The 22,725-nt window shown below is 51.4% G+C and overlaps 1 protein-coding gene across 6 annotated transcripts in view; it reads left to right on the forward strand.

Moving 5' to 3' along the window:
* The window catches only part of RFX2 (regulatory factor X2), a 96,328-nt gene that overhangs the window by 61,090 nt on the left and 12,513 nt on the right, over window positions 1–22,725 (forward strand). For 2 of the 6 annotated variants that reach the window (XM_025988534.2, XM_072721653.1), the window contains exons 5-8: window positions 123–384; window positions 13,704–13,778; window positions 20,562–20,743; window positions 22,076–22,195. In XM_025988534.2, coding sequence (XP_025844319.1) covers window positions 123–384; window positions 13,704–13,778; window positions 20,562–20,743; window positions 22,076–22,195 — 639 coding nt within the window. Of the gene's footprint in view, window positions 1–122; window positions 1,304–13,703; window positions 13,779–20,561; window positions 20,744–22,075; window positions 22,196–22,725 lie in introns of all 6 variants that reach the window. The other 4 variants (XM_072721655.1, XM_025988537.2, XM_025988536.2 and 1 more) reach the window with 2 other exon arrangements.

The raw sequence follows: 22,725 nt of genomic DNA on the forward strand, positions 1-22,725 counted from the left end.
TGCCCTGACACTTCATGTCTGAATCACCCCGTGCGTTCGGTCTCAAGGGGCTCCAGCTTTGATTGTGAAGTCTTGCTGGATTCCCGGGAGACTCAGAGGAGGCCCTTCTCTCTTCCCGACAGACGGACGGCCTATGCCTACAACCCCGAGCCTCAGATGTACGCCCCCAGCAGCGCAGCTTCTTACTTCGAGGCCCCGGGCGGCGCCCAGGTGACCGTGGCAGGCTCCTCCCCGCCGGCGGTCCCCTCCCACAGCATGGTGGGCATCACCATGGATGTCGGGGGGAGCCCCATTGTCTCCAGCGCGGGAGCCTATCTCATCCACGGGGGGATGGACAGCACCAGACACTCCCTGGCCCACACTTCCCGGTCATCGCCAGCTACGGTATGTACGAGGCTCTCGGGGGCAGCAGGGTAGACCCTGAATAGACCCTCCTCAGCGGCAGGGATGGTGAGTGGAAGGCAGCCTGGGGTACTGGAGCCGGAGCCCTGCCACCCGGAGGGGCGTGTGATCTGAGGCAAGTGTCCACCCCTGGGGACCAGGTACTCTGTTAAACAAAGAGGGCAGAAGGCCCCTCCCGGGCTGCCGTGGAAGTCGTGTCTGAGTCCTGAGTCCAGCATGGCCACCATCGGTGTCGCTGTCACAGACGCCCAGGCCCATCCATCCATGTGACCACTGCCTCTGCCTTGGGAACTGCACCCACTTACCGCCCCCATGCTCCTGCCCCAGACAGTTCGTGGCCCACTTTATAAATGCGTCTGCTCTTAAAGTCTATTTTCCATGCTTACCTTTACTTCATTTGGAAAATTAACACAGAGTCAAATTGACCGACTTTGGCGTGCAGCCCTGAATTTTGACGCAACAACCTCATGTCACTGTTGCCACGGTCAGGGTGCAGAGTGGCTCCTCACCCTAAAATCTCCCTCCTCCCACGGCCCACAGCCCCTGGCAAATGCTGATTGGTCATCTGTCACTCTAGTTTTGTCTTTTCAGGAGTGTCGTATAAACAGAACATACAGTAGGTAACCTCCTGAGGCCGCCCCTTTCACTCACTCTGTGCCTTTGAGACCCTTTCAAGTTGTCACACAAATCAGGACTCACTTCTTCTCTGCTACTGGGTAGGACTCTGTTACACCATGGCTCATTCATCCATTCACCATTTGAGGGCCATTTGGGCAGTTTCCAGTTTTTGCTGATTATGAATAAAAAGCCTCTGTAAGTATTCGCGTACGGCTTTTTGTATGGACACATGTTTTCCTTTCTTTTGGATAAATACCTACAAATGGGATTGCTGGTTCCCACGGTAAGTGTATGTTTAATGTTATTGGAAACCACCAACAGTTTTCCCAAGTGGTTGTACCATTTTGTGTTACCCTCCCCCCAAATGACGTATGAGTCCCTATGCTCCACCTCGTCACCAGCACTTGGTGTTGTCGACCATTCTTCATTTCCGTCGTTCTGATAGGCGTGTAGTGGTATCTCACTGTGATTGTGATTTGCATTTTCTCAGTTGCCAAGGATGGTAAGCAGCTTTTCATGTGCTTGCTTGCCTCTTGTTATATGCTCTTTGGTGACCTATCAGTTCAAGACATTTGCTTATTTTTTAACTGGGTTGTTTGTTTTCTTACTGTTGAGTTTTGAGAGTTCTCTACATATCCTGGATACACGTCCCCTGTCAGATGCGTGGTTTGCAAGTATGTTCTCCCAGTCTTTAGAGTGTCTTTTCACTCAAAGCTGTGTTGAGTGTTTCCTCTCATTTCACCATTGTGTGGGCTATTTATATAATTGTAGATTTTTCTTTATAAGTCTTAGGTCATTCTGTCTATGAGATTTTGACTAAGCAGCATTAGACCTGTAGATCAGTTTGGGGGAGAACTGACATCTTTACTCTATCGGGTCTTCCCATCCATGAACATAGTATGTTTTTTTTCTATTTATTTAGATCTTTGATTTCTGTCATCAGCACCTTGTAGTTTTTAGCATGCAAATTCTATACATATTTTGTTAGATTTATGCCTTAATATTTTATGTTTCTGGAGCTACTATAAATGGTATTGCTTTTTTTTTTTAAGATTTTATTTTATTTACTCATGAGAGATACAGAGCGTGAGAGAGAGGCAGAGACACAGGCAGAGGGAGAAGCAGGCTCCATGGGACTTGATCCTGGGTCTCCAGGATCACACCGTGGGCTGCAGGTGGCGCTGAACCTCTGTGCCACCGGGGCTGCCCAATATTGCTTTTTAATTTCAGTTTCCAGCTGTTGATTTTTGGCTGTTGGCCTTGCATCCTGTGGCCTGGCTGAACTCACTTGTAAGAGCTGCAAGAGTTTTTTGTTCTCTGCAAATAGAAACAATATTATTTCTCTTTTTCCAATCTAGATGACTTTTATTCCTTTTTTTTTTTTTTTTTGTCTTTTTGCACTAGCTAAGGCTTCCAGTACAGTGTTGAACAGGAGTGGCAAGGATGGACATCTTTGCTTTGTTCCTAATCTTAGGAGAAAATCTTCAGTCTTTCACCACCAAGTGTGATATTGGCTGTAGATTTTCATAGATGCCCTTTTTCAGGTTGAGGAAATTCCCTTCTGTCCCTCATTTTCTGCAAGTATTTATCATAAATGAATATTAATTTTTGTCAAATGTTTTTTCTTCACTGATATGATCGTGAGTTTTTTCTTCTGGAGATTGTTAATGTGATGGATTACATTTGTTGAGTATCAATTAGAAAATAACTTCGTCTTTTGGTGTTGAGTTAATAACCTCTTGAAACAGAAGGTGATGCTCTGGGGGCGCCTGGGTGGCTCAGTCGGTTAAATGTCTGCCTTCAGCTCAGGTCATGATCTCAGGGTCCTGCGAGTCAGGCTCCCTGCTCAGTGGGGAGCCTGCTTCTCCTTCTCCTCCCCACTTGTGTTCTCTCCTGCTATCTCTATCTCTGTCTTTCTCTTTCAAATAAATTAATTAAATCTTAAAAAAAAAAAAAAAAAGAAAAAAAGAAGAAGGTGATGCTCTTGCCCCATCCCTGTTCTTTTCGTGCTGATGTGCTTTGGGGCTACCTGACCTCAGAGAGCACTCCCCTCTGGTCTCACTGTCCACTATGTCCAGAATGCTCCCTAGGAACTGGTTCTGTGGGCAGAGTGAAGAGAAGTTACTTGCTTTCCAGAGGCACCTCGCCTCACTCAGTACCTGCAGCCCACCAGGGCCTGGGCAGCCATAGGCATCCACACACGTTCTCCCTTGGAAGACTGGCTGAAATGATGTGAGTTTCGAGCTGGCACTGATGAGAAGACATTCCTCACAGGCCACATGAACTGTCACGGACATGACAGGTTCAACGGTAGCAAATTGCATCAGCGCATAATAGCAGAATATACTAGGATCACAGGCCACAGATTTAGTGAGAAACCACAATGTTCTCTATGGTCCACACTATCCTACTGCAAGCAAATGTGCAGTCCGGACCCCAGGCCACTCGGCTAGAAGAATCATGTTTTTCAATCCATTGGGAATCCATGAACAGGCTGTGTTTGACACCCCTCTCCGTGCAAGCCCCAGGAGTGGTCATCTCAGAAGGCAGTCTGATTCCTGACCCTTCCTGCTCTGTTGTTCATCAGCTTGTTTTGGCAGGAGAACATCTCACGCATAAGCAACAGAGATCTGAGGGCCTTTCCAGGAGCCGAGAATCAGAATGGCCTTGGGATTGGAATAGAATTAAAAGAGGGCTCCTGCATCCAACACTTGATGCCGGCCAGCTTTTTCTGTCAGAGTTTTCGGATCTTAAGTTAATTCTGAAAACAGAGCATGAAGACCGCAGGGAATCACCCGGACAGCCTCAATGAGAGATTTCAGACTTTTGATGGCAGATTTTCTTGAGACTTTATTTCATCAGTATTACATAAATCTTAAAACTTAATTGCCCAAATGGAGAGTTTTTAATAAAACCATTTTCTGTTGCACTTTTATTAACCACACAGAGCACAGGTTCTAAACTCAGAGGCTTGGTCTTGCTGTTTCAGCCCAGGATTTGCCCTTTGAGTTGTGTCAAGCGGAGGCTGGGGGCTCTCGGGCTGCACAAGGCAGAGACCCTGCCACCCCGACAGCTGCCCTCGGAGGGCCCCTCCTCCCTCAAGACTCTCCAGCTGCAGGGAGGCCATGCGTACAAACAAGTGGTCACCACGGGCCACACAACAGGAACTGATGAAGACAAATGGTCTAACCAATTCTTACCATAATAAAAATAGAGCATTCCTGCCCATGGGGGGACATACCATTGCGGTGGCTCCTCGGGGCCTCTAGGTCTGGCCTAATGAAGGATAAGCTGACCCAGGGGTCACATTCCCATCTGAGTGGCGTCTTTGTGAACTCTTCGTTTCCAGGAAATCGGAGTCCTGGCTCACAGGTAGTGGCAGCTCTGGGTATTCAGATCATGCAGAGGTCAGGATGGTGTCTGCCCTAGCGACTCCACTCAGGATTGCCACACACCAGGTCCATCAGCACGTGCTGCGCCGAAGCCAGAAGGGTGAGAAGCGAAGTCATCTGGGAGAACAGTGGCAGGTGGGTTCTGAGCGCTCTCTGGCTGCGTTCCGCTACCAACAGAGCTTGTGTCAGCTTTGCGGCACCTGAAGCAGCTTTCAGACATGTCTAGGACTGCACCATTGATTTCGTCCTCCCCCAGATGAAGAAAACCCTCGTGTGTCAGGTTTGAGAAGCCAGCGTGTCAGCAGCCCAGCCCCTTGGGACGCTGTGAGTCTTCGAAAATCCTGAGATCTGGTTCCCAGTATTAAAGGTTACGATAGTTAGGGCCCTGGACTGATGGATTCAAGTTCTACAACATACATCCTGGAGATACGCCACTTGAAATCACAGGAATTTCTTTATTGGTGTCATCAGGAACTCAGCTCCTGCTTCAGCACGCAGGGAGGCATCATGCCCCTGATCCCCGGCCCACGCGGCTTCAGGAAAGCCGAATCTTGTATTTGCTGTCCAGCTCGTCAGCGCTGAGTCAAGGCCGGGGAGACTGTGAATGGACCATCCATGGCTCCCTCCATGTCTCGGCTTCCCACACGTGCCCCTCCAGCGCCACGGCGACCCTTCCAGGTGGCCCACGGGGCTGGCGTGTCACCCACACAGGTCACAGTTTACAACGGATCACCAGCCACAAAACGTGTCTTCTCTGTAGCCTGTGTTTCCAGTGAAGATGCAAGATATCTAAAGTGTCCTATGACCTCACACATGTACCAAGCATTTGCTGGAAGCTTCCTCATCCTCTGCACATCAGAGCAAAAACTTTGTGAGCAAAAGCACGTTGTTTGATAAGGGAGTTTTGCCAAGAGCATATCTGCTTTTTTTCCCTGACTAAACTATCATCACTTTTTTCTTTAATCTAATAGGCTCCTTTTTAAGCGCCACTTTAGGGTCACAGAAAAACTGAGCAGGATGTAGGAGAATCTCCATAGCCCCCCCCCACACACACACACACACTCACATGGTTTCCCTCATTAGCCTTTCACAGAAGTCAGTACATTTGTTACTGTCAATGAGCCAGTCTTGACACGTGGTTACTATTAACTAAAGGTCCTGGTTGACTTTAGGGTTCAGGCTTGGCGCCGTGCCTTTTATGGGTTTTGACAAACATTCACTGATACCATCACTTCTTTTTTTTAAAAGGATTTTATTTATTTGAGAGAGAGAGCGAGAGACAGTGAGAGAGAGCACAAGCAGGGGGCAGAGGGAGAAGCAGGCTCTGCGCTGGGCAGGGAGCCCGATGTGGTGGGGCTCGACCCCGGGACCCCAGGACCCCAGGACCATGACCTGAGCCGAAGGCAGACGCTCAACCACAGAGCCCCCCCCCCCCCACCAGGGGCTCCAATATCATCACTTCTGAGGCTGGTTTTGCACGTTCCTTTGTAAAGGCAGGAGCGGTACCTGTGCTCACTCAGGAGCACAGCTTTGAAAGAGATCTGAGGTTTTCACAACTCTCTTCTGCCTCCGGTGACAAAGTTAAAGAAAGAGAATGTCATCCTGGAACGAAAGTGCTCTTGTGCACTTGTTCGGAAAAGTCTCAGTTAATTTACCAGCGAAGTCATCGTTCCTGTTTGGAGTGATATAAACCCGCTTAGAATGTCAAGGGCGACGGTGGACAAATGGGCCGTTGATCTAATAAAGTCCTCTGCCACTCTGCCCATTTCTCATTTTTCTGGTATTTTCTTCACGGCTGTGTGTGCGAAATGACCACAGTGTATGGCTCTGGACTGGATCCTGGTCCAGAAAAAGGACGCCAGTGCAGTGGTCGTCACACTCTAATGAGGCCTTTCATTGGTTCATCGCCGTGAACGGGGGTTGATTTCTGGGTCTTGACCCTCCTGCTGAGGTCATGCGAGATGCTAACACGTGGGAAGGCTAGCCGAAGGGGATTCAGTTCTTGGTGCTATTTTCCCAACGTCTTTGTAAGTCTGGAATTATATCCAAATGAAAAGTTTATAATTTTTTTAATTAAGTAGAACTCTGTTGTTTAAAGTTCTAGGAATTACGAGAACTAAACATGTCAGCTGCTAAAAATGATGACCGTTGGCGCTTAGTACACGCACACTACCGTGCAGCCATCACCTCTATGCCCTTAGCATTTTTAAAATTCGGTTTCACAGTAAGGTCTTACACATCCATATTGTGTAATTCTTGGTAGAATTATGGGGCAGCGGGGAGCAGCAAACTACAGCCCCACAGCCAAATCCAGCCAGCTGCCTGGTCTTGTAAATAAAGTTTTATTGGCACACGGCCACACCCATCCCTTCCACTTGTTGTCTGTGGCTGCTTTCCAACCGCAAGGACAGGGCTGAGTAGCTGTGGACAGACTTTCTGGCCCACAACACCCAAAATATTTACTATCTGGCCCTTTACGGAAAAAGTTTGCCAACCCTTGATCTATAAGAACTGGCTCAGAAAGATAAATCACGAAAGATTAAGTGATAAACGCATGTAGTGGAACTGAATACGTAGCACAACCCCAACTGAGGAGAAAATCATTAAAGCAAATGTGAATCTGATAGGATGCTCCTGAAAGGACCCAGGCCAGGCTATTAGTAAAGGCTTATCCTCCCGTGTGGGAATTGGGTGGCGCCAGGGAGAAGTTGAGGCAGGACTTGGGTGAGGTGTGCCGGGCCAGGTGCCCAGGGCACCGAATTTCAGGAGGCGCTCACCTCCAGGTGCCATCCTTGCCCTGACACGATCTTGAGAATGAGCACTTCCTTGAGTTTGGTGGCCCGGGTGCCTCGTCGGCCCCACTGCAGTCCTGGCCCTGAGTGGACACTGTCACTGCCGTAATCAGACTTTTGTACAGCAAACCTGTATAACAGTACTTACGTGTTTTTAAATGTTTAATTAGCAAAATAAAAATGGGCGCAAACATTTAAAATGCCCTATTTTCCCCAAGCCAGCCCCCCCTGCCCCGGGGCGGGGAGCCCCAAGATTCTCTCCCATCTTCCCACCTGGCCCTTCCCCGCGGGGTGTTTCCTTTCTGCAGGCTGAATTCTGGGACTTATAACCCGGCCCTCAAAGTTCCAGCAGTGTCTCTGTCTGCCTTTTATTTTACTTTTTGGTCTATCTGTCTTTTTTTTTTTAACTTTTTTAAAGATTTTATTTATTTATTCATGAGAGACACAGAGAGAGAGAGAGGCAGAGACCCAGGCAGAGGGAGAAGCAGGCTCCATGCAGGGAGCCCCACGTGGGACTCGATCCCGGGTCTCCAGGATCACACCCTGGGCTGCAGGCGCCGCAGCGCGGGGCTGCCAATCTGTCTTTTAAACCACTCTCCATGTTCTTTAAAGATCCAAAGGAGTTGCTCATAAAGCATTTATACTTCTGTTTCCTCGAACTAAGCTAGGTCTGCGGAGACAGGGTAACTGGAGTGCTCCTCTGTCCTTGTCCTCACTCCTCCCCGGCCTTTCCAGGGAACATCCCCTCCCTTCCTGCTTCCAGCTCCCACAGGCGCGGTCCCACATGTTGGATTGTGGCCCACCCGTCCGGAGGTGCCGCAGTTGCTCCAACACTGGTCGTTGCTGGCCCCCGGCAGGGGTGACCCCTATCTGATGGGCCCTTTTAATGAGATCATGGTGTTATAAATGGAATAGCCACTTGGGCATACACTCAAAGTGAACCCCACCCTCCCTCAGGAGCCCCCCATACAACCCTTACATCAGGTGGAAGCTTGCTAGGATTATACCTGAAAGGAGAGGAAGTTCCTAAACAGTTGGCTTATTTTAAGATACCTGGGAGCTATTAAAACAGGTTCTGGGGATCCCTGGGTGGCTCAGCGGTTTGGCGCCTGCCTTCGGCCCAGGGCGCAATCCTGGAGTCCCGGGATCGAGTCCCGCGTCGGGCTCCCTGCATGGAGCCTGCTTCTCCCTCTGCCTGTGTCTCTGCCTCTCTCTCTCTCTGTGTCTCTATCATAAATAAATAAAAAATAAATCTTTAAAAAAAAACAACAAACAGGTTCTGGAGACACTGTATCTTTGATCGAGTCCTTGGCATTTTCTGCCCTCCTTCCCTTTAAAGCACCGTATGTGTCCTTCCCTCCCCCTATATTCTGTTGATACTTCATGCAGCATGAACATGGTATTAAGTGGCCAGTAAAAAGGAATATTGCTGCATTGCATTGAATCAAAAATAAAAACGAAGCTCCTGATAAGTCATGAAACATGCATAAGCATGTGCACAGTACCGAGATGGAAGGAAACTGCTGGAAGTTCAGGAACCAGAAATGATTTTAGGGAAAGCTGTGGGGGGCCTCGGGTGGGGCGGGGAGGGGCACTCCTGCGGCATCCTTGGCTCCTCCTTACCGTGTGATATTCGGGCCTGTGCATGTAGCACCTTGATTAACGCTTTTTAATAGCAGAAAGTTAAACTCCAGTCAGATATAAAATTTAGTTTTTATTTTAAGCATATTTAAACACGAACTTCTCCAGCCACTGAGAGGATCGAACAAGGCGTTTGTACTCGCGCAGGGAGAGTCGCCCCGGCAGGTGTGTAAGGAAGACTCGGACCTGAAGTCAAGTGCAAGCGGGCTGTGCTCCCGGGCGGTGCTCCCGGGCGGTGCTCCCGGGCGGTGCTCCTGGTTGATGCGCTGGTCAATGTCCCCGGTCGGTGCTCCCGGGCGGTGCGGGGCTGGGAGGTGGCGCCGCAGCGCCCTCTGCCGGCCAGACGTGCGCACTGCGCCCTCCGCGCTGACTGGGGCCTTCACCGCCTACTGAGGTTTACACCAAGATTTAATTTTAAAACACAGTGAACACCTTGGGAGGTTCCCCTGTGCATCAAATTAATTTCCTGCATCCGTGGGTTTGATCAGACCCTATTTAATCGCAATGGGTTCCTCTGGATGATCTTTATGCAGCAAGCTCTAATTTGTGTTCTTTTCCACAATACTGGTAACCCTGCAGTTTTTATAGCAGGCCGTCCTAAGTATGTCCAGCACTCCTCTGCATGTCCCCAAGACCCTCCCAGGGCCCTACAGGGTCAAAACTGTTTTCATCATCATATTAAGTCATCAGCCGCCACTTTCCCTGTGATGACATTTGCGCTGATTGTGCAAATTCACTATTGATGAGCCCCCCCGGGGCACAAATGCAGGTGCAGGGCAAGGCAGAGGCGTCAAACTCTCCCAGAGGTCACGGTGGTCTTCAGCACCCTGTACTCACAGTGAAAAGGAAAAGAGAAACAGCGTCTGGGGTACTGCGATTTCCCGTTAAGGTGCACCTACCGTCCTTGATGGAGCAGTAAACGTTATTAATTGTATTAAATCTCAGTGCTGGAGCTCACATATTTCCAGTATTCTGTGGGAAAAAAAGACACTTCTGCCAAAGTAGGATGATTGTCCTAAGGAAAGCCACCGGGCAAATGGTTGTGAGCCAAACCAGGCACTTTTGTCATGAAACACTGTTTGCTTGAAGGAATAACAGACAAATGAGGATTATTGAGACTTGGGGATTTGGCAGACATTTTCTCAAAAGTGAACAGTGTGAGGTGTACGTCTCCAGGAAAACAGCTGGCTGATTTGGTTGCCAATACATTTTCAACCCCCCAAATTTAGAATTTTGACCTGGGTAGTGATATTAACGAGTGTGATTTTTCAATTTGTGTATAATTAGCAGCATGTCAACATTTGGAACATCTGCAAAGTCAGGGAACCAGCATTTTCCAAGTGACTGGTGCGTGAGGTTACAAACGCACACATGTGGGAAGAAGATCCATTCAAATTACAAGGGGAAATAACGGGTTTTTTAATTAGTTGTATATTTTTTTTTAGTTGTATATTTTTAATCAAGGCCAAATTCACATGACATAAAATTAATCATTTTAGCCACTTAAAAGCATATGATTCATTGACAGTACATTCTCAATGTTGTACAACCATTCACTTATCTAGTTCCAGAACATTCTCATCACCCTTGAAGGAAACCCTGTAAACTGGGGACTCTGACTGGTTAGCAGTCACCCCCTACCCACTCCCTCCTCCTCCTTCAGCCTCTGGCAACTACTCTGCTCTCTGTCTGTGGATTTTCCTGTTCTGGACATTTCATATAAATGGCATCATGCACTATGTGGTCTTTTGTGCCTGGCTTGTTTCCCTGAGCATCATGCTTTTGAGGCTCATCCACACTGTAACATGTATCACTACTTCCTTGTTGTGGATGAAGAATATTCCGTTGTAGAGGTATACTACGTTGTGTTGATCCCGTCATCTGTGGCTGACACGTGGATTTTTCCAGGTTTTTGCCATGGTGAATCGTGCTGCTATGAACATTTGTTTTTATTTTTGTTTTTTTTTTTTAATATTGTATTTATTTGTTCATGAGACACACAGAGAGAGGCAGAGACACAGGCAGAGGGAGAAGCAGGCGGAGCCCACGGGGAGCCCGATGCAGGGCTGGATACCAGGACCCCAGGATAATGACCTGACCCAAAGGCAGATGCTCAAGCACTGAGCCACCCAGGCGCCCCCTGCTATGAACATTTGTGTACAATTTTTTCTGAATACCCCCAGGAGTGGGGCTGCACGGACATAACAGTTTAGCTGAGCGTGTGTGTAACCTTTGGGGAAACTACCAGACTGTTTTCCACAGCAGCTGCACCACTTTACATTCCACCAGTCGTGTGTGAGGATTGCAGTTTCTCCATATCCTCACTGACACCGGGTTTTTTTCTTTTTTCTTCCTTTCTTTTTTAATAGCGATACTAACGCATATGAAGTGGTATCTCCCTGTGCTTTTCGTTTGTATTTCCCTAATGACTAATGATGCTGAGCATCTTTTATTTTAATGTGCTTCTTACAGACATGTCTGTTCAGTCCTTTGCCCATTTTTTTTCAATTGGTCATTTTGTTGTTGACTTGTGAGAGTGCTTTATATATTCTAGATACAAGACCGTTCTCAGGTATACAATTTGCAAATATGTTCTCCCATATGGATTGTCTTTTCACTCTCTTGATAGCGTCCTTCGACATACAAAAGGTTTTAGTTTGGGTGAAGTCCCATTTATCTCTGTGAAGATTTTTTTTTTTTATCTTTTATTTGTGCTTTTGGTATCATACCTAAAAATCCATTGCCAAATCCAAGGTCATGTCATGAAGATAAACATATTTATTGTACATGACTACTGTATGTTTTCTTCTAAGAGTTTTAAGGTTGTCGCTCTTATATTTAGCTTTTTAAATTCATTTTGAGTTGATTTTTGTATAGATTGTGAGGTAGGGGTCCAACTCCATTCATCTGCATGTGGAAACCCATTTATCCCAGCACTGTTGGTTAGAAAATTTACTCTTTCTCCATTCAGTGGTCTTGACAGCCTTGTCAAAAATCAGTTGACCATAGACATATGGGATTGTTCCTGGATGTTTAATTCCATTCTGGTGACCTATATACATCTATAAGTCTGTCCTCATCCCAGTACTCCACTGTATGGTTACTGTAAACTCTGTAGTACGTTTTGCAATCCAGAAATGCGAGCCTTCCAAATTTGTTCTTCTTTTTCAAGATTGTTTTGGCTTTCAGGCTCCCTTCAATGCCGTATGAATTTTGGGATCAACTAGTCCATTTTTTAAAAAGCAGTTGGAAGTTTAATAGAGAATTTGGATAAAGATTGCACCAATCAATTTGGAGTGTTGCCATCTAAATATTGCATCTTCTGATCCATGAACATAGGATGTCCTCTGTTTATGCAGGTCTTCTTTAATTTTAGTCAGCAGTGTTATAGTTTTCAGTATACAAGTATTTTACCTCGTTGGTTAAATTTATTCTTAGGTATTTTATTTTCTTTGATGCTATTAGAAATGAGATTGTTTTATTTCACTTTTCTATTGTTCACTGTTGAGAAATATAACTGGTTTTTGTATGTTGATCTTGTATCCTGCCACTCTGCTGGGTTTATTTATGAGCATTAATAGTTTGTTGTTTTGGGGGTTTTTTTTTTTTGTGGCTTCTTCAGGATTTTCTGTGTTTGAGATCATGTCATCTGCAAATAGAGATAGTTTTTCTTCCTGTCCAATATGGATGTCTTGTATTTCTCGCTGTTTCCTGATTGCCCTGGCTCGAACTTCCAGTACAGTGTTGAGCAAAAGTGGTGACAGTAGACAGACACACAGTGGTTGGAAGAGGTGATGGGTGGAGCAGGAACCATCTCATTCCTGCACTCAGCCCCAGGAGCCCCGTCCAGCTGCACTTTTCCAAAATACATGTTCCACCTGCTTTTTTGCACAGGCATCACTGAAGCCCGCCTTCCCTACGTGTTTGAGGAAAGTCAGGGTGGGCCCTGGGATTATTTCCTCCCATTGCAGCTCTCTGCCTGTCGTAGTGTCATAACGCAGATTTCCCACTTCCATGTCACATGCACAAGCAGGCGTCAAATTCAGCATGTACGGATGTGGTGGGAGCTGCACCTAGCTGGGTGTTTCCTCCTAAGCATCAGCCTGCTGGACCCCCTCAGCTCCTTGCCTCCATGAGGTCCTCGGCACCCAGCTCATGAGCCCCTTCCCCCAGGAAGGCCTCCCTGTTAGCTCCCCATGACTGATCCCATGACTCATTCTCATTCCTATGTCACCCTCTTTGCTCAGCTCATGCTTCGGAAACATTCAGGAGCTTAGCCCTGTGACATGTCCAGTGGCCCCAGGGCTCTGTGCCTCCCGATGGCAGGGCCAGGGTCTTTGGCCTTGTTGATATCTTCCTGGAGCACCCAGGAGGGAGGAGACCCTAGGCTCTGTGACAGGACAGGCTGGCCGGCAAGTCAGTGCCACCAGCTGTCCCCGGGTGGACAGCTGATTCTCTCCCCAGCAACGAATGATGGGTCCAGGGGAGTGGCGGGTGATTATTCTACTGGCTTTGCTTCTACCTGAACTCCCACCTCGGCTCAGTATCCACGCTGTGCACAGCACATGCAGATGTGCTCAAATGCAGCTGCCTGTGTTTGCAGAATGCTTTGTTGTGCTGCTCACGCTCCCCAGGCTCCCGCGCTCACCCGCATGGCAGGAGTAACGCTCCGGACCCCAGCTTTCACTCGCCACCTAACCACACCACCCCCACCCGCGTCAAGACTTGTTTTTATTTTGTAGGCGCTTGAATCATTATTTGGATATTAATAAAAACAAATCTTGGCTGATGCTAACCATCTGATTTCCTTTTTTTTTTTTTTTCCATTTTGTTTTGTTTCTGCACACATTTTCTTTAGCTTGAAATGGCGATTGAAAACCTCCAAAAAAGCGAAGGGATCACTTCACACAAAAGCGGTTTACTCAACAGCCATGTAAGTGTGTGTCGACCGGGCGGCCTGCCCTGCCACGCTCGTAACCTTTGTAGGCATTTTAAAAACATGCAAAGACCATAAAACGACCCCTCTCAAGTGCTGAAAGGTTTGGGGGGGGGAACCAACCTAGAATTTTATATCCAGCAAAAATCCCTTTCAGCAGCGTGAGGGAAAGGGTCCTGCATTCGTACAGGTGGCTGGTAACAGCACGTACCCTTCGGGTGGTCGTGGATGGAAGTGTGAGCTACGCATCGCGCGCTCCCTGCAGGGCCTGGTAGGCACCAGGCATTATAAATGAAGTGATGCTAAGATAGGCAGCAACACAACAGAAAAGGCAGGGCTGGGGGCGCCTTAACTTAATGACTCTTAGCCGCATTTCCTATGATCTATGATCAGCTCCTTAGGAAAAAAAAAAAAATAATATGACAAAAGTGCAAAGCAACAAATTTCTACTGATTTTGACCGTATAGGATCTTTCTCCTTTGCTCTCCTCCTGGGGAAACCATGACAGTAACTCCTGTACCACGAGGCAGCAAACGTCCCTGTCTCTGGGTGGCTTCGTGGGGCGGGACGGGACTAGCAGAGGTGACCAGCTAAGAGTCTTTATTTCCTAACAAGACTCTGGTACTGGCCAACATGCACAGTGAGGTGTTGGCTCAAAGGGCAGTGATGCTGGGGCAGAAACCCAGCTAGGGAAGATCTAGAAACTTCTAGGTTTCTGGGTTGGCACAGGTGTGCTGGGCTGCTCCCCATACCTGTGATGAGGGCCCTGCGCTCCTCGGCCTCGGAGGGCCCGGGTCACTGGCAGGAAGGGCAGTCTCACACCCATTGTCCAGGAGAAATAAATACAGAAATAAATCAAAGAGCGTCAGGCCCCTGCTGAGGGCTCTCCCTTCGGGCTTCATGGCTCATGGCCTCCCTGTCGCCAGTTCCTGCTGGACGAAGTCAGCCCTGTGGCCAGATCTGAGGGGGGGGACAATCTGCAGTGTGTGTTGCTGAGAAGACCCCTCAGTCTTAAACTCAGGGCACCGTGTGGGCAAGTCTGCGCAAGGCATTCCCCGTTCAGCAGGCCCTGAGGCGAACACGCGGGGCCTCGACAGCCCATGGGCCCTGGCACCAGGGCAGCCCGAGGGAGGCCGGATGTGGGGCACAAACCCAGGCAGGCAGAGGTCCGCAGGAAATTTAAAATGTCTGGGGGCGGGGGGGGGCAGCGCATGAGCCGCTTGCCTCTGGCTGCTGGGGTGCTTCTGGCTTCTAACCCTTCTCCTCTGGAAGGAGGCTTCTCTGACTGCTGCCCTGCTGGTTTGGTTTCTGAGCAGGAAACCCTCCCCGCGTCCGTTTCTCCCTGGCCGGGTGTTGTGGGGTCTCGTTCTGGCATCAGGAGCTGTGGGAAGCAGAGTCTGCTTGGTGACTTAGAGAGTAGAAATAAGATCTTTCTGAAAAGCTGACCCACGTGCACTGGGGTGACAGCCAGCTGGAGCTCGTCCTGGCCAGCCAGGAGGGAGAGGGAGAGAGTCCTGGCGCCTGGATGGGGCCCAGTGTCCCGCAGATGCACCTGCCCTGTGGTGGCCGGCCGGCCGCACTCACAATGGTTTTCACCATGGCCACCCGCAGCTGACAGTGCTCTAGTGTGGGGCGACACGGGCTGCGTCCCCGCTCCTTTGCCAGCCTAGCCCTAGGGCACCTGTGCCAGACTGGGGACCCTGCCCCCATGGACCTGTTCTCCTGGTGGCCTCCCAGCCAATCCTTCTCAAACAGCATGGGCTGCAGAGCTGTGCTGAGCACAGGGAGCAGAAGGAACAAGGAGAGGAGCTCAGCCCAGGGAGCTGGGAATGTGAGGGCAGTAGCCAAGCAGGTGTGAGAAAATGCACCCAGGTCACACCTAAGTGCGTGAGCTAGTGTGGGGTGAGCGGGGCTGGCGAGGAGCCCCGAGTCTGGGAGGCGAGACACTGCCTTCCGGACCCAGCCAACGTTGGGGTCACCTGGAACTTCACCAGCTGCCCTGGAGGGGCCAACACCCAGGGGGTGTGCAGGTGGGAAGGAACTTTCCAGCCTGAGGTCGAAACCCCCAAAGGAGGAAGTGGGCCTTGAGTGGTCTGTTAGATGGGGACGGACAGATATGGTGGAGGAAAGGGAGGGGTAGCTGTTTGCAGGGAAGGAGGTGAAGCGCTTGCCCTGGGGGTGAAAACCCCTTGCCCCACCGCAGCCTCCAGTTGGATGCAGTCACCAGGGCGTGTGGCCTGGGGGGACTTCGGTCAACATCCCCACCTTGAGCAGGGGAGAGGCCGTCCCCCAGATCCCTGTGCAGAACAACACCCCCCCACAAAGCGCCCCCCCCCACTGGTTCACAGTCACCGTCACATGGGGGCAGCCGTGGTCTGCTCCAGTAAACGCTTGTTATTTCTAAACCCTGGGAGGAGGACCTGCTTGTAGGTTAATAGTATTTAGATTATATGGCTTTTTTTTTTTCTCTCTAATTGAGGGCCACAAATTGCCAAAGATCACTTGGTCTTCCGTTGGTGGCAGATGACAAAGCAGACCTTGCACACCAGGGTTGGGGCTTGGCTGGAATCGGCAGCTTCACCGGATGGGCCCCTTGTCCAGAAACTGCTCCAAAGGATCGTGGCAAATGTCTCTCGCAGCTGTCTTGGTCGGACTGCTGGTCTCTTCCCTGAGGTCCCCTCACCGCCTTGAGGGACCCCCCCCCCCCGACTCCCAGCGGGAAAGGCTGTTTCCCAGTGGGCAGCACCACCTGGCCTCTCCCACAGCTCCACCCTCGAGTATCCAGCCACCTGCCGGCCTGGAGCTGCAGCTCATCACGCCCCGTGTCCAAAGCCAACCCCTGCGCCTCCCACCATCCTCTGCTGCTCACCCTCGCTTCCCGCCCTCCTCCCAAACCCCACCTCCGGATGCTCTTGACCTCACCCTCAGAACTAACCCGAATCAGACCATTCGCCCTCCTCCACCACCACAGCCATAGCCGCCCCCCACTCCATCTCGCCCGTGCAGTGTCACAGCCACCGCCCGGTGAGCCCTTGGCTGCTGCCCTCGCCCAGATATCGTCCAGGCCCTTCTCATGGCAGCCGCCAGAGTGGTCCTGAAACCACTGAAAGTGACTGAAACCAAAGTCAGATCATGGCACCTCTCTGTTTAGAAGCTTCAAGGTCCCCCCATCACACTCCCAAGTAGAAGCCAGATTCATCAAAACAGCCTCTGGGGCCCTGCCCCACCTGCCCTGTCCCCCACCTCCCCTGCCCTCCTCCCTCTGCTCCAGCCACACAGGCCCCCTCACTGTTCCTTCAACACTCCAGGCCTGGTGCTGCCCCAGGGCCTTTGCACAGGCTGTTCTCTGCCTAGAATGCTTCCCCACGGCTCCCTCCCTTCAGCTCCGTCATGACTTGACTCATTGGTCACGTGAATCAGCTTCCCCGCTGTCACAAAAGGGAGAGAAAGCCTAACTGGATGTTCTGGGGGCTGCTAGAGGTGTCAGCTCTCTCTGGAGTTCCTTCTGCTTGGGGAGAACTTGCCGAGCTAACCACACAGCATTGATGTCAATGCCCGCAGAATTACCCAAGTGAGGAGATCCATTTTTAATTTGAACAACACGGGGCTGGGGGGTGGTGATGAGCCGAAGCGATCGTTCTCCCCGAACGCTTCCTCATACATGTGAGCCATCCTGTCGAGGGTCCCCTCCAGCTCACCACCCACCGAAGCGGACCTCACCCTTCTCACCTAAAAATCCCAAGTTCCTGTCCCGCCCCCAGAAGATTCCCTAAGAAGCGGCACGGTGTGCTCCCAGGGGGGCAGAGAGAGAAAGTCTGCAGCTTCTGCACCCTGACCCCGGCTTCCCGCGTGCTGGGGGCCCCTCTGTGCTGCGGGACCCCTTCGGTCCGTTGCACCTCCTGGGGGTGCAAACACGGGCACACCTGGTGCCATCTCTTCCTGCCTGAGGTTCTCATTCCAGTGGGAGAGATGAGCAATAAATAGATGAAATGCACCTGCCAGCTCTGCAGGGGAAAAGTTCTCTATAAAGAAAACCCCGGAGCTCAAAGGACCCCCTCAAACACCAGCCCTTCCTCACCTGGAGAGAGGGTGGCAGCCGAGGAGCCCGGTTAACACCCCCCGCCCCCGTGCCTTGTCACTGCGGAGCAGCTTCCTGGCACCAATGGGGCCATGCGCACCCCCTGCCCCTTCCAGATGCCCCAGTCCCACTGCCCTCAGCCTCCCAGAGCCCAGGCGGGCAAGGGTGCTCAGGGAGGGGAGGAGGGCGCACCCCGAAGGTCGGAGGGCAGTGCCACACTGACCCAATTAATCCCTGACGTCGCAGCTAAGGCTTCAGCTTGCGGCATCCAGGGGAGAGAGGTGGGGGGCTGGGGGGAGTGGGGAGGCGGCCGCCAAGGCCCGAGCCCTGGGTCAGAGCGCAACTTCGGAGGGAAAGTGCGGCAGAAAAAGCACATGTAAGGACAGTGGAAATTAAACACTGAGTGACATCATGGGAAGTCCTTTTCCCAAAGGGACAACTGAGAGAGGTGAGGTGTCTTTCCTGGGCGCCGGGCTATCTCCCCGGGCCTCTGCCAGGGACTGTGGCCTCCCTCCTGGGTGCAACCTTGCGTCTCCCTGTCCTCACCACCTCTCAGTCGCAGGGCCTGGGGTTACCCGACCCTGGGGCGCTGGGCGGATGGGGGCCCAGCTATCTCAGCCACGCAGGCCCACAGCCTGGGGAAGGGGGGCACAGGGCCCCTCGGGCACCCCGGGAGCAGCTGCGGCCGGGAGGCCGTCGTAGGACGGTGGTGGGCTGGCCCTGGTTCACACCCACCACTCCTCCTCCTCCTCCTGGGCCCCTGCTTGTGCGAACGGCCTCCCTGGGCACATCCCTCCCCGCCCCCAGGAGCCCGTGCTCAGCCTTGGTGCCACGTTAACACGCTGCTCCCGGCCTCCCCTGAACAGTGGCCCAGGGGTTGGCCAGCGTCCTTCCCAAAGCAGAGCCCATTACCCCTCCTGCGGCCCCGTGTGTGTCCCTCTGTTAGAAGACCCTCCGCTCTGTCAGGCCCCCACGTGTCCCTTCACCTGGACCTCTGACCTGTCCCCCCCCCCAGGCAGCCGCACCTGCCTCCACCTCTGAGCCAGCCACCCCTTGCCCCCAGCTGGCCCCGCCACCTGCGTCTCCCTCGGGCCCAGGGATGAAACGAAGGCACGTGGGGCATTCACCTGAAAACAGCCCAAGACGGGCAGGAGGCGGCAGGTGGGACTCCGGTGAAATAAACTTGGCCCTGAACTGACGATTACAGGAAGCAGGGTCTCTCTCAAACCTCTGTGCGTGTTAGAAACTTTAAAAACTGTCTCTTAAAGGGGAGACTCCAGCAGACCCCCAGGTGCACCCGCTGCGTCCGGGCAGGACTGCAATGGCCTGTGGCGAGCCGTGCAGCAGCCAGGGGCCGGCTGGGGGTGAGCTCTCCCAGGGCGGGTGCTCCCTGCGGGTCTAGAAGGGTGCAGAGGGTGTGCGGCATGCTGGGCCCCCCACACCCGGGTCGGCAGAGGGCACGGAGCCCCCACAGCTTTGGGCGGGTCCGTGGCTTCGACCCCCGCCCCCGTCGACCTTCCCATGGAGGATCGTGCCCCCGGCCTGGGTCCCGCGCACAGGGCTCTTGCCCTTCTCCAAGTCCCCAGCACGGTGAAGGGCTTTAGGCTCACCTCAGACCCCCTCCTCGATCAGGGAACAGACGCGCTCTGCCCAAAGGGGTCCAGGCGGGCGGGCCTCCTCTGCGCCGCTGCCCGCTGCGGCGGCTGGACTTGCTGTGGGGACGGCTCCTGCCCTTCGGACCCGGTGTGAGCTCCGGGGGCAGCGACTGGGCTGTAGGTTCTTTCCTCCTGCCTCCCGGCCTGGGCACAAAACCTGGCACATGAGCCTCCTCGGTACTGCGTTCAGTTTCCGCTTACAGCCTCTCTCTCAGTTAAGGACACAAGGATATGTCCGTCTGTCGCTGTCATCCTGCTTTTTTGTTTTGTTTTGTTTTTGTTGTTTCAGAAAGAAAAAGAAAAAGCTTTCCTGAGAGCAAATACACAACAAATCGCAGAGTGTGGGATCTGGGCTGAGAGCTGCTGAGGAAAGGGGCAGGAGGAAGAAGTGTCTGGGAATCCCACCTTCCACTCCTCCCTTCCCTCCTGGCCTGCTCTAGTCGGATCTGACCGCCCCCGGGTGCGCAATTCCTGGCTGGGGGCAAAGATAGGGGCACAAGCAATAGGACAAGAATTCAACGAGGGCTTTTGTATTCAGTGACCAGTGAGGAGACAGGTGGCCAAGCCCCGGCCATCTTAATCCGTAGATTAATGATCTGTCGCTCAGTCACAGGATGTCACGAGGTAGACAGGCTCTGAAGGCCAACGTCGCCCTGTTTAATGCCAGGGGCGGTGCTGATGGGTCCGCCGAGTTATCCTCAATCCTCCTCTTTGTCTTGACGTCCCTGTAAGTTCGGGAGACATGTGGTGTCCACGTGATTATGAAGACACACCCGGAAGGTCTCAGTCACTTGCAGGTCTTTGTAAATCAAGTCAAGGAATCTGAAAGCCAGGCGGAAAATTGAAGGCATAAATACAAGAGCGGAGAGAAAGCTATTAATTAACGTGCCCGGAATCTCTCCTATCCAAATCAGTGACAGTGGCTATGAATTGCCTCATCGTGTGAATGGAGAGAAAATGTGTGAGTCTCATTATTAATGAGTCCACGTTAGCGTGTTGGCATTTTGGGGAATCCTGACGAACGCAAGTGTGTCTGTCTTCCTCCAGCTCCAGTGGCTGTTGGATAACTACGAAACCGCAGAAGGCGTGAGTCTCCCCAGAAGCTCTCTCTACAACCATTACCTTCGGCACTGCCAGGAGCACAAGCTGGACCCCGTGAATGCTGCCTCCTTTGGGAAGCTGATCCGCTCCGTGTTCATGGGCCTGCGGACGCGGCGGCTGGGCACCAGGTGGGTACCCCGGGGGTGCCCAGTAGCCTCACGCCCACTCGTCCTCCTGTGTCCTCTATACAGATAATTGAGCTTTTGGAGAATGTGGGCTTTCTCCTTCTGCCCATGTGCCTCTAGTTCTGAATTGGTGGCAGCATGGCCTGACCTGCCCAAGGTGTTGGCTGTGGGCCATCTCTTTCCTGTCACCACGGCCTGCCCTCTGCCTGCAGGAGCCACGTGACTGTCTGTCACGTGCCACAACCTTATCCCAGGCATGAATCAAACACTCCTCCCACTAGAAAACAGCAGCCATACTCTATTCAAAGTGGGTGGCCCAGAGCACACAGAAGGCCATTTCCTGCATGGCTGTTATCTGTGAAGTCACATGTGGGGGTTGGGGTTACTCATACATCCTCAGAAACTGGTGTCGGGCCAAGAGACACCCTCGGATCCTTTACAGAGAACATCCTTACAGAGCATCAATGGATAGAGGAGGGAAGAGAAGGAGAAGGAGCCCCTGGTCTCTGGGGACACAGCCACTGCCTTTGGGGCCTCTCCAGAAGGCTCATGCATGGCCTCCATCGTCAGAGTATCCCGGATTCTGGCCTCAGGATTAGGGCTTTATCGCCCTGCTTTCCCCTCCTCCTGGCACCAGCCAAGCCCCTACCTCATTCAGAAAGGACTCATGCTTCTCCCATTTGTCCCTGTTGCCAGACACACGTCTGTCCTTCAGTGCTTCTCTCCTGAGTAGCCCTTCTGACCTGTTTTCTTAACCAAATTGTCTAAAGCCCTTTGATCACTTATTTTTCCCATAATAAGCTATAGTAGTGTTTCCCAACCTTGTGCCGTTTTCCAAATCATATTATACTGATGGTGGTGATGATACCGGTGATGATGATGGTGATGGTAGTGATGATGAGGATGATTGTGAAGGTGGTGATGGTGGTAATGGTGGTGATGATGACAGTGATGGTGACAGTGATGATGATAATGACAGTGATGATGATGGTCATGGTGGTGATGGTGAGAATGATAGTGATAATGATGGTGAAGATGGTGATGACGATGATGATGACGATGATGATGGTGAGGCCATGCCACGTCAAACAAAGCTGCACTGCTTTTCCCACTGTAAGACTTCTCAGAGCCTTTATAATACTAAAATGCAAGGGGGGGTAATCTCTGAGATGGGGAGGCCAAGTATAGAATTTCCTAAACCTTCTCTGACCATGGAACATTTCACACTGGTCCAGGGAACGCTGAACCCGAACACCCAAATGGAAGGGCCAGAGCACTTGTCATTCAGGACATCTGCAAAGAGAGCTAGCTGACCCTAAGATGCTTGGTTTTTAGGGGCAACTCCAAATATCACTACTATGGGATCCGTCTGAAACCAGACTCGCCTTTGAACCGGCTGCAGGAGGACACCCAGTACATGGCCATGCGGCAACAGCCCATGCATCAGAAGCCAAGGTGGGTGACCTGGCCCAAAGCCAGCCTGAGGACCAACTTTTCTGCCAAAGCAGGGGTCGGGTCTAAGTTTCACTTGGGAGAACATACAGAGAAGTGTTTCTCAAACATTAGATACCTAGGTAGGAGGGGATTCTCCAAACTGTGATGGAAAAAAATAGATTCATATTAACCTCTCTCTCCAACATCCTGGGTGAGCCAAGGCACAGGAGGCTGGGGATGCAACCTCGTCCAGCTAACAGAGCCTTCAGATCTTTCTCTTTTTTAAAAAAAAAAAAAGTAGACACTATTTTTTAGGACAGTTTTAGGTCCACAGCAAAATCGGGCAGAAAGTGCAGAGTTCCCCATATGCCCCCTGTGCTCGGATGCATGACAACATGACACCAGAGCTGTGCGTTTGTTACAACTGGTGAACCTACATCGACACGTCATTATCACCTTAAGTCCATACTTGACGTTAGGGGTCACTCTGGTGCTCCATTCAAATGGGTTTGTACAAATGTGTTAGGACACGTATCCAGCGTTGCAGGATC

The sequence above is a fragment of the Vulpes vulpes genome, chromosome 9, assembly GCF_048418805.1.
Source record: "Vulpes vulpes isolate BD-2025 chromosome 9, VulVul3, whole genome shotgun sequence".
In the NCBI taxonomy this organism is placed as follows: Eukaryota; Metazoa; Chordata; class Mammalia; order Carnivora; family Canidae; genus Vulpes; species Vulpes vulpes.